The sequence below is a fragment of the Plecotus auritus genome, assembly GCF_963455305.1.
Source record: "Plecotus auritus genome assembly, chromosome: 7".
Lineage (NCBI taxonomy): Eukaryota > Metazoa > Chordata > Mammalia > Chiroptera > Vespertilionidae > Plecotus > Plecotus auritus.
The window spans coordinates 9,320,227-9,333,677 of record NC_137774.1 but is presented as its reverse complement, the minus strand read 5'-3'; the positions used below and the strand labels follow the sequence as shown (position 1 = coordinate 9,333,677).

The 13,451-nt window shown below is 48.2% G+C and overlaps 1 protein-coding gene across 1 annotated transcript; it reads right to left on the bottom strand.

The window, feature by feature from the left end:
• Positions 1-275: 275 nt before the first annotated feature.
• Positions 276-12,915, bottom strand: GSDMB (gasdermin B; the record flags this gene model as incomplete). Its single annotated transcript, XM_080681155.1, has 10 exons — positions 276-416; positions 943-1,013; positions 1,383-1,460; positions 1,696-1,783; positions 1,879-2,039; positions 4,067-4,105; positions 4,772-4,856; positions 5,558-5,624; positions 7,552-7,723; positions 12,687-12,915. 10 exons carry the CDS (start codon positions 12,913-12,915, stop codon positions 276-278), a joined length of 1,131 nt encoding a protein of 376 aa, XP_080537281.1.
• Positions 12,916-13,451: the final 536 nt, after the last annotated feature.

The following is a 13,451-nucleotide window of genomic DNA, read 5'->3' as shown; positions in this document are numbered from 1 at the left end:
GGAGAATGGTTAAAAAGCTAAGTTTGCTCAATGGTTAGAGTATCAATCAGCCTGCAGACCGAAGGGCCTCAGGTTCGATTCCTGATCAAGGGCATATACCTCGGTTGCAGATCCCCAGCCCCCTTAGGGGCGCATGCGGGAGGCAACCAATCAATGTGTCTCTCACGTTGATGTTTCTCTCTTTCTCCTCACCTCCTCCCTCCCTTCCACTCTCTCTAGAAATCAATGGAAAAAATATCCTCGGGTGAGGATTGGGAAAAAAAAAAAAAAAAAAGCTAACAGGAAGGCACAGAGGCAGGTTTCTCACTCAGCTGCAACAAGATGGAGACAGCAACATAGAGGGCATAGAGAGTCTCAAGGTCACAGCCCACATCACAGGGCTGCTCACCCCAGTTCTGCTCCAGGATAGACTCCACCTGGCAGGAAATCCACCGCGCTGTAAAAGCTAGAAACACAGGAATATACCAGCAATGGCTATACTTGGCCACACCCCTGAACCCTGAGCCCATGGCAGACACAGTCATCCAGCATGGCCCTCTTCCCTGCGGGCCTGGAGAGCCTGATACTTTCAGCATAGTGACAGGTACTGCTAACCCAGTGGTCGGCAAACCGCGGCTCGCGAGCCACATGCGGCTCGCGAGCCGCGGTTTGCCGCTCTGTTGACTAATGAGTTTGCCAACTACTGTGCTAACCAATCAGTTTGGCACTTAAGATGGTGCCAGCTGCATCCCGGGACTAACAGTTATGCATCCCCCTCTCTTGCCCATTCCTCATTGTCCAGGAAACTGTATGTCCAGGGAATTGCCACAAACCAGCTTGATAGACATGAGCTGACAAAGAACTACAAAGTCAGAAGGGACAAAATCCTGGGACTTCTGGGTCCCTTGAAAGCATGGGCATTCACTTCTACTAAGACCTGGCCCTCAGCCCAGACTCTCTTACCTGGTCCTTCAAGAAGGGCAAGGTCCCCTTCTTTAGGGTCTCAGCCACAAGCTCCTTCTCCTCAGACAGCTCTAAGGGTAAAAAAGAGGGAGGGGCACATAGTGGGACAGGGCTTCAGCGTCTGATCAGACCAAGACAAGCATGAGAAGAGGTTTCAGAGAGCTCCTGGGAGTGCGAGATGGGAGTATTTCCAATGGGCTCCTGCTGTGGCTCCTGTTTCCCTCTTAGCCTACAGGAGGTCAGAGGCTGTGCCACACGGGAAGAGGAGGCCTTCCTCAACCCCTGGTCTGGGGAAGATGGCTAGTTTCTGAAATGTGGTGGTTTATTCCTCACAAGAGGTAAAGGCAATGTGTACCACCTTCCTCCCAAGATTTGGTTCCCCACAGACCCCTCTGCTCGGCATGTCCTCCACATCAGCATCCATCCAGACTCCTCCTCACCCTTCAAGGCTTCCAGGAACTCCAGAATGGCTTCTACGCGTGCCTCAACCAAGATGCCCGCAGCATTACAAAGGCTACTCAGGCCCTGACCCGTTTGGCTCAGTGGATAGAGCGTCGGCCTGCGGACTCAAGGGTCCCAGGTTCGATTCCGGTCAAGGGCATGTACCTTGGTTGCGGGCACATACCCAGTAGGGAGTGTGCAGGAGGCAGCTGATCGATGTTTCTCTCTCATCGATGTTTCTAGCTCTCTCTCCTTCTCCCTTCCTCTCTGTAAAAAATCAATAAAATATATTTAAAAAAAAAAAAAGGCCACTCAGGAGAGGACCTGCTGGGCCCTCCATCTGCAGCTCACCGAGGTCAGGACTTGAGACACGTATGGCCAGGAGATGGGGAGGTGAGCACTAGTCCCACTAGAGCAGATGGTCTGCAGTGTGTCTGCTGCCCTGCACTTCGCCTTCTCCCTCTCTCTGCCCGAGTTCTTTCTAGGGCCTCTTACTTTTTCATCTAGATCCTTCAGCTCCTCATCTGTGGTGAGGCACTTAATGAGGTAGCTTAGCACATCTTCTTGCTCCTCTTCAGTCAGATCCTGGAGACCTCTCACTGTGTCCTGCACCTTCTCCTTCATGTTTCTTAAATCCTCCAAGTTCAAAGACTTCCCTATTGAGGCAGCAGTTAAGAACCCACCCTACCCAGTCCAACAAGCTCCATTACCAAGACCCTATTCTTCGTCTCTGTTTCTTCTGGAGAACACTTCTGTTCCCTTCCTCTAATCTTTTCCTGGTAAAATGAAGCATCTTTCTTCCCAAACACCCACCATAATTGCTGCCCGCTGACCCCACTTCCATCTCCCTAGCTCACCCCCAGTCTAGTACCAACCCCAAATTCTTCTCCACCTCCAGGAAATCCAAGCTTATTGAGCCCTTACCTTTCGAAGTGCAGTCTTTAGATCACACTAAGAGTAGTGAGGATTTAGAGGAAGTTGGAGCAGTGGTTCTTAGCCTTGACTGTACATGAGAATCACCTGGGAAGTGATTTTTTTTTTTAAATATATTTTATTGATTTTTTACAGAGAGGAAGGAAGAGTGATAGATAGTCAGAAACATCGATGAGAGAGAAACATCGATCAGCTGCCTCTTGCACACCTCCTACTGGGGATGTGCCCGCAACCAAGTTACATGCCCTTGACCGGAATCGAACCTGGGACCTTTCAGTCCGCAGGCTGACGCTCTTCCACTGAGCCAAACCGGTTTTGGCACCTGGGAAGTGATTTTAAAAATCCTGATGCCCAGGCCATACCCCCAGATCAATTAAATCAGAATTTCCGGAGGTGGCACTTGGGCATCACTACTTTTAAAGTTCCCCTAGGTGATGTCTATGCATAACCAATGTGTTTAGAGGAGACAGATGCAACCTCCAGACTAAAGCTAAAACCTGCTTTGGGCCCTGACCTACCTTTCTCCCCTCAAGCCCCGCCCCCCCACACACACACATACATACTCAGCCACCCCACCTGAGCTCCAGTCCTTGAGGCCAGAGGGCTCAAGGGTGAAGGGTGCAGCCACCCTGAACATAGCTGGCTCCCATCCTTACCCAAACAAGATGAACCACCATCTTCCTCTGCAAAGAAAGGAAAAGTGATCTCAGAGAGTATTTAGGTCACTTCCAGCCCCCTGTGGATATTCTCTTCCCAGTGATGAAAGTTTTCATTCCTGGACTCTGAGCCCTCACTGCCCATGCCAGGGAGCCTGTGTCCTCCTCACTGTGTGTAAATGACAAGCACTATATTTGCAGGCCCATTCCCACATCCTCAGAGACAGGCAGCCGTAGGACTACACACAGATGATTGAAAGAGAAACAAGCCCAGAGAAGGTGTAGCATGTTGTCGATACTGAGCAAACATGTGTCAGAGCAGAGACTGGAATCTATCTCCCGACTCTTCTGTTACGGCACATAAGAATGACAGAGATTCACTCTTTTGAGCTAGCAAGGCCTTGCCAGCACTGAACCTGTAACTTCTACAATTTCTGGAAGCCACATTCTGAATCACAAGGATCTTCTGGTCTAACCCATTCGTTTTTAAGTCAGGGTAACCATGGCTCAGGAGGCTCTAGAGCTAATGAGTGAGAGAGCCAGGACTAGAGCCTAAGGCAGCCGTGGGCAAACTACAGCCCGCGGGCCGGATCCGGCTGTCCTATCCGGTTCTCTTGCTCTCCCCTCCACTCCTTTACTTTGAATTTATATTAGTTCACACAAACACTCCATCCATGCTTTTGTTCCGGCCCTCCGGTCCAGTTTAAGAACCCATTGTGGCCCTCGAGTCAAAAAGTTTGCCCACCCCTGGAAGGCCATCTGACTCCCCAGTCTAGTGCTATCATGTGAGAACTGGCCATGTAATTCAAAAGTGCTTCCTAGGGCTGTGACCCCGGGATCCAGCCCACTGACCCCACAAAGCAAGCCAAAGTTGTCAGAGTCTGGAAACGCTACCCGAACAGACAATCCAACCTACTTCTCCAGCAGGCACATTTTCTCCTGCCCTTACCACAGTCCCCACCTCTGGTGCACCCTATTACATTCTTAGTGTTAATAACTATATTTCCAGGCCATTTGTTATTTGTTATCCTGTTTTTAAAAACAGTATCGTTGCCCAATATAGAATAAAAACGGGAGGCCAGAAGCTCACTCACCTTCTGGAAAGGATTTTGTTTTTCTGGAGAAACAAATATCTAAAGCAACGAGAGAGAGAGAGAGAAAGAGAGAGAGAGAGAGAGAGAGAGAGAGAGAGAGAGAGAGAGAGATTCCAGTATCAGAAAGCCCAGTTTTCTCTAAGTTCCTCTTTCTAGTCTCTCCCCAATCCTCCCCCAAAAAATAAACAGCCCCGGCCGGTTCTTCTCGGTGGTTAGAGTGTTGGCCCTAGGACCAAAGGGTCTCGGGTTTCATTCCCAGTTAAGGGCATGTACCTTAGTTGCAGGTTCCATCCCACATGCGAGAGGCAACCTATTGATGTGTCTCTCACACATCAATGTCTCTCTTTCTCTCTCTCTCTTCCCTCCTCCCCCCTTTCACTCTCTCCAAAAATCAATGGAAAAAATATCCTTGGGTGAGGATTAACAACAACAACAACAACAACAAAAATCCTGGGAGAGAGATGGGAGGTAAAGCCTCTAGGGAAGGATTAGTGCCATGATGGAGCAGATCCTTGGTTCAGTGGTGTCTGAGCAAGGAGCTTCAGTCCTTCTCCCCAGCCCTGAACCTGCCCTCTTCCTTCCTGGTGAGCACCTTCAAGCTCACCGGGGCCCCTCCAGGCTGACACAGAGCCTGGCTGAATCAACCCCCCTTCCACTCATGTGCGAAGCTCCCCACCCGCCCTGCCCTCAGCAGGCCTTGCTTACTCATCCTGTCCACGTTGGGGAAGACAAGCTGCTTTACTCTATAGCCCAGGACCAGCTCTGGGGGGATGGTCACTACCCTTTGGTGCTAGGAAACAGGAGTTCATGTTAATTGCTCCCTAGGTGCTTTACACAGTCATCTCGCCTGATCTCCCAAACAATCCTGGGGGGAGGTAGAGATCATATGCCCCATTTACAGACGAGAGACCTGAGGCTCAGAGAGGGTCAGTAGGTGAGTCCGTTTCACAGCTGAAAACTAACAGAGCTGAAATTTGAACCTACATCTGACCTCAAAACTCACGTGGTTTCCACTGTACATTCAACAAATGTTCATTCATTGTTCCAGGCACTGTGGCTCCTGCCCTCCTATGTCTTAGAAAGGGAGGCAGACAATGAATTAGCAAAAAAAAAAAAACCCATGTAATGGTGACCCATGGGAAGCGCTATGAAGCAGATGAACACAGAGCATCACGAGAGATACCAGGGGAGGAGCTTAGTGATGCCCCACACACCCTCTTGGGCAAGGAGGGAAGTCCTCAGAAGGCTAAGGAGCAGGCATGTCTACTAGGGAGGCCTGGAGGAAGAACTGAAGAGCCTGGAGGCGGGGCTGGCATTTCTCCACCCGCAGTGGGGGGCCCAGGCTGGCTCTCCCCACAGGCCCTGTCCCCCAGGACCCTAACCTTGCGTTCATATTTGAGACTGAAAACCTTCAGCAGGCTCCAACATGTAAACTGCCGTTCACTTGTCAGGGTTTCTTCCCTTCTTGGTTGTTTCCAGTGTTTCTGTCACCACATACAGGTCTTCTCCCCTTGTCCGCATCGAGAGAAACGAAGCGGGTAGTTTTTTCTTCAGCTTCCTGGACAGAGTGTGGGGGGTGGGAGTTCAGGATCTCAGGGGCCCCACCTCTCAGGGACATTTTCCATCAGCCAGTTCCTGTTTGAGATTAAAGTGCACTTGGCCCACTGTGGGGGCAGAGGGGACAAAGTGGGAAGGGAGCTCAACTAGCATTTATGGAAGAACGTACCAGCACTGCAAGCTCCGTCACACGCCATTTCAGGTCACCCTCACCACAACCCGATGATGCGGGCAGAAACGTACCCATATGCACATGAGGAAATTGAGGCTCAGAGACAGGTTATGAATTGTCCAAGGTTACACAGCTAATGAGTACAGGGCTGGTATTCAAACCCTCCTCTGAATGAGTCCAAAGCATGTGTCTTTCCCATGGCACTGAGATAGGCGTCTGTCTGCCCAGCCCACAACACTCCCTCCTCTGAGGAGGGGCTCCAGCTCCTCACACTGACTCCTGGGGCCTGGCTGCTCTGGCCACCCTTAGGCTCCAGGAGGCACCTCTGACTCCATAAGGGAAGTCATTCTGTGACAAAAAACAGCCTGATGGAACTGCTGGTACTTGTATCCCAAAACCCTCAAGGAAGACCTCCATCCTTGCCTCTTCTGACCCTCCTCTAACTGTCTAGTACCCTGCCCCCCAATTTTATATGCACATACCACTTCGCCTCACCCTAGAAACAACAGGCCTTCTAGTCTGGCTGGCTGGCCTGCTGGCTTGACTCAGTGGTTGAGCGTCAACTTTTAAACCAGGAGGTCACGGTTCAATTCCTGGTAGGGGCACATGCCTGGATTACGGGCTTGATCCCCAGTGTGGGGCATGCAGGAGGCAGACAATCAATGATTCTCTCTCATCACTGATGTTTTTATCTCTCTCTCCCCTTTCCTCTCTGAAATCAATAAAAAATATTTTTAAGAAACAAACAACAAACAAAAAAAGGCCTTCTAGAAAAAAATTGAGCTCCCTTAGAAAAATTCCAAAGACTCCTCCTCAACAATACTATGGTAAGGAGAGGTAGTTCCAAGGATCAGTAAAATTTCACTGTAAGCCTTTCACTTTTTAATTAAAAAGGAAAAACCAAGGCATCCCTCCATTCAGGGAAAGGCATCCCTCCATTCAGGGAAAGGCATCCCTCCATTCAGGGAAAGGCATCCATCCATTCAGTGAAAGGCATCCCTCCATTCAGGGAAAGGCATCCATCCATTCAGTGAAAGGCATCCCTCCATTCAGGGAAAGGCATCCCTCCATTCAGGGAAAGGCATCCCTCCATTCAGGGAAAGGCATCCATCCATTCAGGAGAGCCCTGGGGCCCTTTCCGGAGCTGCTCCACAGTTCCCAACAAGCCCAGCAAAGGAAGAGAACACCAACACCAGCAGCAAAACCATTGCTGAGGGGAAGGCTGGTGATGGCCTTGCAGACCCTTAGAAGCACCTCAGCTATCAGAACCTCTGTGGCACTTGGAGCCACCCAGGTGGGGTGGGGTGGGGTGGTGGCACTTTCTGTGCAGAAAATGTCCTACAGGGGTGCTTTAATTTCACTTCGCTTCTCTCCAGCTCTCTTACTGAGTGCTGGCGATAAACCCAGAGACTGAAATAAGCACAAAATACAGATTTGGGCAACTCAGTATAAGAAAACAGAGGAGAGCGGCCTCTTGAAACCAGTACGTTTTGGTTCAAGCCAGAGAAATCAGTCACCCTGGAGGGCAGCAGGGATGTGAGCGAATTGAGGGCATCCGAAGAAGATTTCCTGATCTTGGGAGAACGAGACAGCTTCCTGAAGGTGGAGAGGAAGAATACGGCCTGCTTGAGTGAAGGAGTGGGTGGGAGGAGTACTGGGAGTGGGGAGTGAGGCTGCCCTCCACTCAGATGCCCTTGGCGCGCAATATGGGCTTCTCCTTTTCGTTCTCCCCACTGCTGCCTCCCTCCAGCCTCACCTGTCCTGGAGGGAATCCAGATATTGCTGGGATACCCTGGACCTCAGCATCGTGATGTCATGCTTGTGGGACTCTTGGAAGGCCCCTTCGATTGTAATTCCCCTGGGCAATTTCCCTGTCGACTCCCCTGTTGAGTCTACCACATCCACAGCTTGGAACTCAGCCTTTGAACCTGGAAAGAGAAGGATAGAGGTCACACTGATCTCTGAATTTCCAGAGAAAAATGCATTTGGAACTGGTGAGACATGACAGAAGTGGAAATAGTGCCTGGGATCAGTCCTGTATGTGCGACACCCATGTCTCAGGACCCGTTTGTTTCTTGAGCAATGTAACAGTTTGCATATACTTTATCAGAGAGAAAAGAAAAAGCAAGCCTTATGCACACAAAGAGTACAGCATAGGAAGGGGGAGAAAAGACTAATTTTATAGGGGAGACATGATGAATACTACCTCCGCCAGGGGACCAGGGTAAACATAAATAGTGAAAGTCATGTTGATAGTCCATACCCTTGATATAGTGTAATGAGAATAGCTCTACCTCTATGGTCTTCTTTCCCAAAACCCATTATTATCTCAGTCTAACCATGAGAAAAAGGCACCAGACAAATTCCAATAGAGAGGCACCCTACAATATGCCTGACGAGTGCCCCTTAAAACTATCAAGATCACAGGAAGGCAGGGGAGGTTGGGGGGGTGGGGCCTGTAAGAGATCAACCGAAGGACTTGTATGCATGCATATAAGCATAACCAATGGATACATGACAATGGGGGGGCGGGGGCAGGTAAAGGCATGTACTGGGGGGTAGGGGAGGCTGGGGGGGAGGTCAATGGGGAAAAAAAAAAGGAGACATATGTACTACTATTTGTAATACTTCAAACAATAAAAAAAGAAATTACGTTATAGTGATGGTTACACAACCCAGTGAATATGCTAGAAAACATTGACTCATACATTTATATGGATAACCTGTATGTTGTGTGAACTATATCTCAATAAAAAATGTTACTTTAAAAAAAAATATCCAAAGACAAAAAAACAAAACAAAAAAAAAACAACAACAAAAAAACTATCAAGATCATAAAAAACAAGGAAAGTCTGAGACATTGTCACAGCCAAAAGGAGCCTAAGGAGATATGACAACTAAAGGTAATGTGGGCCCTCGCCGGCTTGGCTCAATGGATAGAGAGTCAGCCTGCGGACTGAAGGGTCCCAGGTTTGATTCTCGCCAAGGGCACATGCCTGGGTTGCAGGCTTGATCCCCAGGAGGGAGTGTGCAGGAGGCAACCGATCAATGATTCTCTCTCATCATTGATGTTTCTCTCTCTTTCTCCCTCTCCCTTCCTCTCTGAAATCTATAAAGAAATATATTTAAGGGGAGAAACCAAGATGGCGGCATAGGTAAACACCTAAACTGCTGCCTTGCACAACAATTTCAAAACTACAACTAAAAGACAGAACGGACACCATCCAGAACCACAGGAAAGCTGGCTGAGTGAAAATTCTACAACTAGAAGGAAATAGAAAAGCTCACATAGAATTGGAGGTACGGCAAAGGGTCTTGGTGCGTGCAGAGAGGAAGGGTGGCTGAGAGCCTGGCTGACTTTCTCTGGCGGAAGGGGGAAAGAAGCCCCCGACTGCACTGAACCCCAGTTCTGACTGCACTGAACCCCAGTTCCGGGCGAGCCCCTGGGGACCCACGCTCTTACGGGGGGAGTCTGGACTCTCGGGCGGAGACTCGGGAGCCAGGGAAGGCGGAGGACGGAAAGCGCGCGCGCGCCAGTGCGCACAAAGGCTGCAGAGGTTGCCACAGGCTTTCCCTAGTGGAAGGGAGTCAGAGGCTCCTGAATGCACTGAGCCCCAGTTCTGACTGCAGTGAACCCCAGTTCCAGGCGAGCCCCTGGGGACCCACGCTCTTGTGGGGGGAGTCTGGACTCTCGGGCGGAGACTCGGGAGCTGGGAAGGCAGAGGTCTGAAGGCACGCACGTGCGCGCAAGGGCAAGGCTGACAGGAAGCCAAGACTGAGACTCCACCCCATCCAAGCTGAGCACAGAGGCTATTGCAATTTGGCAAGTCTAATCCTATAAGGCTGTCTCCAGCACCGAACTTCTCCCAGCATAGACACAGCTGATCCTTACAGCCAACTGGCCTGGAGGTCAATTCTTCCCAGTGATACCAACAACAATCAAGACTTAATTACAACAAGGCTGTACACACAGTCCACAAAGGGGTTCACCAAGAGTGTCCACCTCAGGTTAACTGGGGAGGCAGACCCACTGGGCCATATTGGAAACCTAGCACACAAATCTACCTTACCAACTCAGGGAAGCAGTGAAAATGCGGCGTCAAAGAATCAGATCACAAACGAAAGAAATGGAGGAAAACAAACGACTGGATATAGAATTCAAAACCACGGTTATAAGGCTTTTTAAGAATATCCTAGAAAAGGCCGATAAATATAACGAGACCCTCGAAGATATGAAAAAGGACCAACTAGAAATTAAACATACACTGACTGAAATAAAAAATATTATACAGAGACCCAAAAACAGACAAGAGGAACACAAAAATCAAGTCAAAGAATTGAATTACAAAGAAGCAAAAAACACTCAACCAAAAAAGCAAAAAGCAAAAAAAAAAATCCAAAAAGTTGAAGATAGTGTAAGAAGACTCTGGGACAACTTCAAGCGTACCAACATCAGAATTATGGGGGTGCCAGAAGAAGAGAGAGAGCAAGATACTGAAAACCTATTTGAAGAAATAATGACTGAAAACTTACCCCACCTGGTGAAAGAAATAGACTTACAAGTCCAGGAAGCCCACAGAACCCCAAACAAAAGGAATCCAAAGAGGACCACACCAAGACACATCATAATTAAAATGCCAAGAGCAAAAGACAAAGAGAGAATATTAAAAGCAGCAAGAGAAAAACAGTTAGTTACCTACAAGGGAGCACCCATACGACTGTCAGCTGACTTTTCAACAGAAACTATGCAGGCCAGACGGGAGTGGCAAGAAATTTTCAATGTGATGAATAGCAAGAACCTACAACCAAGATTACTCTACCCAGCAAAGCTATCATTCAGAATTGAAGGGCAGATAAAGAGTTTCACAGACAAGAAAAAGCTAAAGGAGTTCATCACCACCAAACCAGTATTATATGAAATGCTGAAAGGTATTCTTAAAGAAGAGGAAGAAGAAAAAAGTAAAGATAAAAATTATGAACAACAAATACATATCTATCAACAAGTGAACCTAAAAATCAAGTGAATTAAAAACCTGAGGGACAGAATAATCTGGTGAATATAATAGAATCAGGGGCATAGAAAGGGAGTGGACTGATAATTCTCAGGGGGAAAGGGGTATGGGGGGTTCATGAAGAGACTGGACAAAAATCACACACCTATGGATGAGGACAGTGGGGGGGAGGTAAGGGCAGAAGGTGGGGTGGGAAATGGGTGGAGGGGAGCTATAGGGGGAAAAAGGAGAAATAATTGTAATAATCTGAATAAAGATTTATTAAAAAAAAAAAAAGAAATATATTTTTAAAAAAAGAAAAGAAAAGGTAATGTGGTATCTTAGATGGGGTCATGGAACAGGAAAGGGATATTAGGTAAATTAAGATAATCTCAATGAAGTATGGACTTTAGGTAGTAAAAACAAACAAACAAACCCTATGCACGCTTTAACAACACCATGGGCACCATGTAGTTAAAACATAAAATAACCCACTTGAAAAGGGAGCAGGCCAAGTTGCAAAAAATCAGTTCAAATTACCAATTCACTTCATTCTTATGGATTTTTTTAAAAGTTTGGTTTTACCTTTGCCTCTGAATGTTTTATGCAAACAGATAGACTTTCCCTTCAAGGAAGTTAAACTGCCTTAGTCAAATTTTTATGATCGTGGCAAAACATCCCGGTTGCTTTAGTAAACTCCAATATGAAGACAGCCGCCACCTCTGAGTAATCTGGGCACTGTTCTTGGTCACATGAAAGCAGTGCCTGGCATGGCAGGCATTCTAAAACTGTACAGTGGGACTGTCAGAATTCTCTTCCATCTCAGGATGACACCCAACTGGGTGACAGCCAAGTCGTCTGAGCTGTGAAACTCCTCTCCATGAGGTGTGAGACACTGGTATGCCTTCAGGTGAGGGTTCAACAACACTTACCCGGGGGCTTCTCAAATCCAGAAAACCCCAAGAATAGCTAAGTGTGGAGGCAGGGGGTGGAACATACTCCTCTACGAGCCCCCTCAAGCCCTTGGTGAGTTCTGCTCACCAGCCACTTAGTCATGATCTCCGGGGAACATAAAGGGGGAATCATAATAACCGCCACAGCAGAATGACCTGGTGAACTTTGAGTGTTCCTCTGTGCAGGCCCTGTGATAAATGGTTTACGTAATTTATCTCATTGGATTCTTGCAACAGTCTTGCTCAAGTTGACAGATGAGAAAACAAACTTGTTCAGAGGTCACCCAGCTGGTAAGTGGTGGAGCCAGGCTTAGAAACCAGATGTCCCCAGCTCTGAAGCCTGCGTGTTTTCTTAACCACTAAGCAAATGACCTCCATTTATGTACCCACTTAAGTGATAAACATATAAACACATGCGAAGACATCAGCTAATTTTAAAACAAATTATTTACAAAGGGAAAATTGGGAAAGAAAGACTATTTATGAATAGTTTCCAAGAAAAATAAGTTTCTGCCCAACCAGTGTGGTTCAGTGATTGAGCGTCGACCTATGCACCAGGTGGTCAGGGTTTGATTCCCAGTCAGGGCACATGCCCGGGTTGTGGGTTTGATCCCCTGTGTGGGGTGTACAGGAGGCAGCCAATCAATGATTCTCTCTCATCATTGACGTTTCTCTCTCTCTCTCTCCCTCTCCCTTCCTCTCTGAAATCAATAAAAATATATTTTTTTAAAAAAAAGAAAAAGAAATTTCCACTTCCCCATTCCCATCTCCCATGCAGCTCTTCTGTGCATTTCTTAAACTGAGGTGTGTGGATGTGTTCATACAAATTCTACAGTGTCTTTGTTGACTGGTTGACTTGGTTGCTGGCAATGGGGAGTTGAGGGTGGGGCGCAGTAGGAGGGGGCCAAGTTTCCTGGCCGGCCATCTCTCCTGTACCTCATACTGACCTGGAAGCCCAGAATCCAGCTCATCACACTGCCCTTCACCCTCGTCACTCTCCAATATGTCCTCCAGGGTGAGGTCTGTTCTGTAGTAATGGCGTGTATTCGTCCCCATCACCAGACAGAAACAATGAAACTTGTCAGCATCAAGGACGCTTCTGACTTCAATCATATCACCTCCAGCATCCACCTCCTGGACCACAGCTCTTGTGATTGTCTTAAATACGCTGGGCATTGTGCCTGGACCTACTGGAAAAAGGAAGCCAATTTCAGTCTGGGAGATATTCGCTCAGGTTTTTTAATCTACCTTAGGCAGGTTGGGGTCAAGGAAGATCCAAAGGTTCTAGGCCAACCAGGACTTGGGATTATTTGCCTTGCCTGTTTCTGCCCCTCATGGAATCCTTCTGGAGGAAGGATGGAGCAGTGATTGCCCCAAATGGAAAGTCGGACCTATATTCTGCATCTCCCACAGCACAGTTGTCCCCTTGCCCAGAGGGACCTTGAGGGGTGGGAAGGCAGGCCCTCCATCCCCTAGACTCTCACCAGTGCTGATAAGCAGAGGACTCAGGAAGGGATGAGGGGCAATTGATTGCTTCTTCCTTTCGTTCTGACTCCTGGGCCTCCCTCCCTTGCTATGTTCTGCAAGGCAGTTGCATGGGTGCCCCTATCAACCATTTCCCAACAAGGCGGCCTCAGAAAGAAACAAAAGAGAGGATTGAGTGCAAGAGTGGCTTGGAGCTGGGTACCCTGGAGAGCCCACCTCCGGGTCCT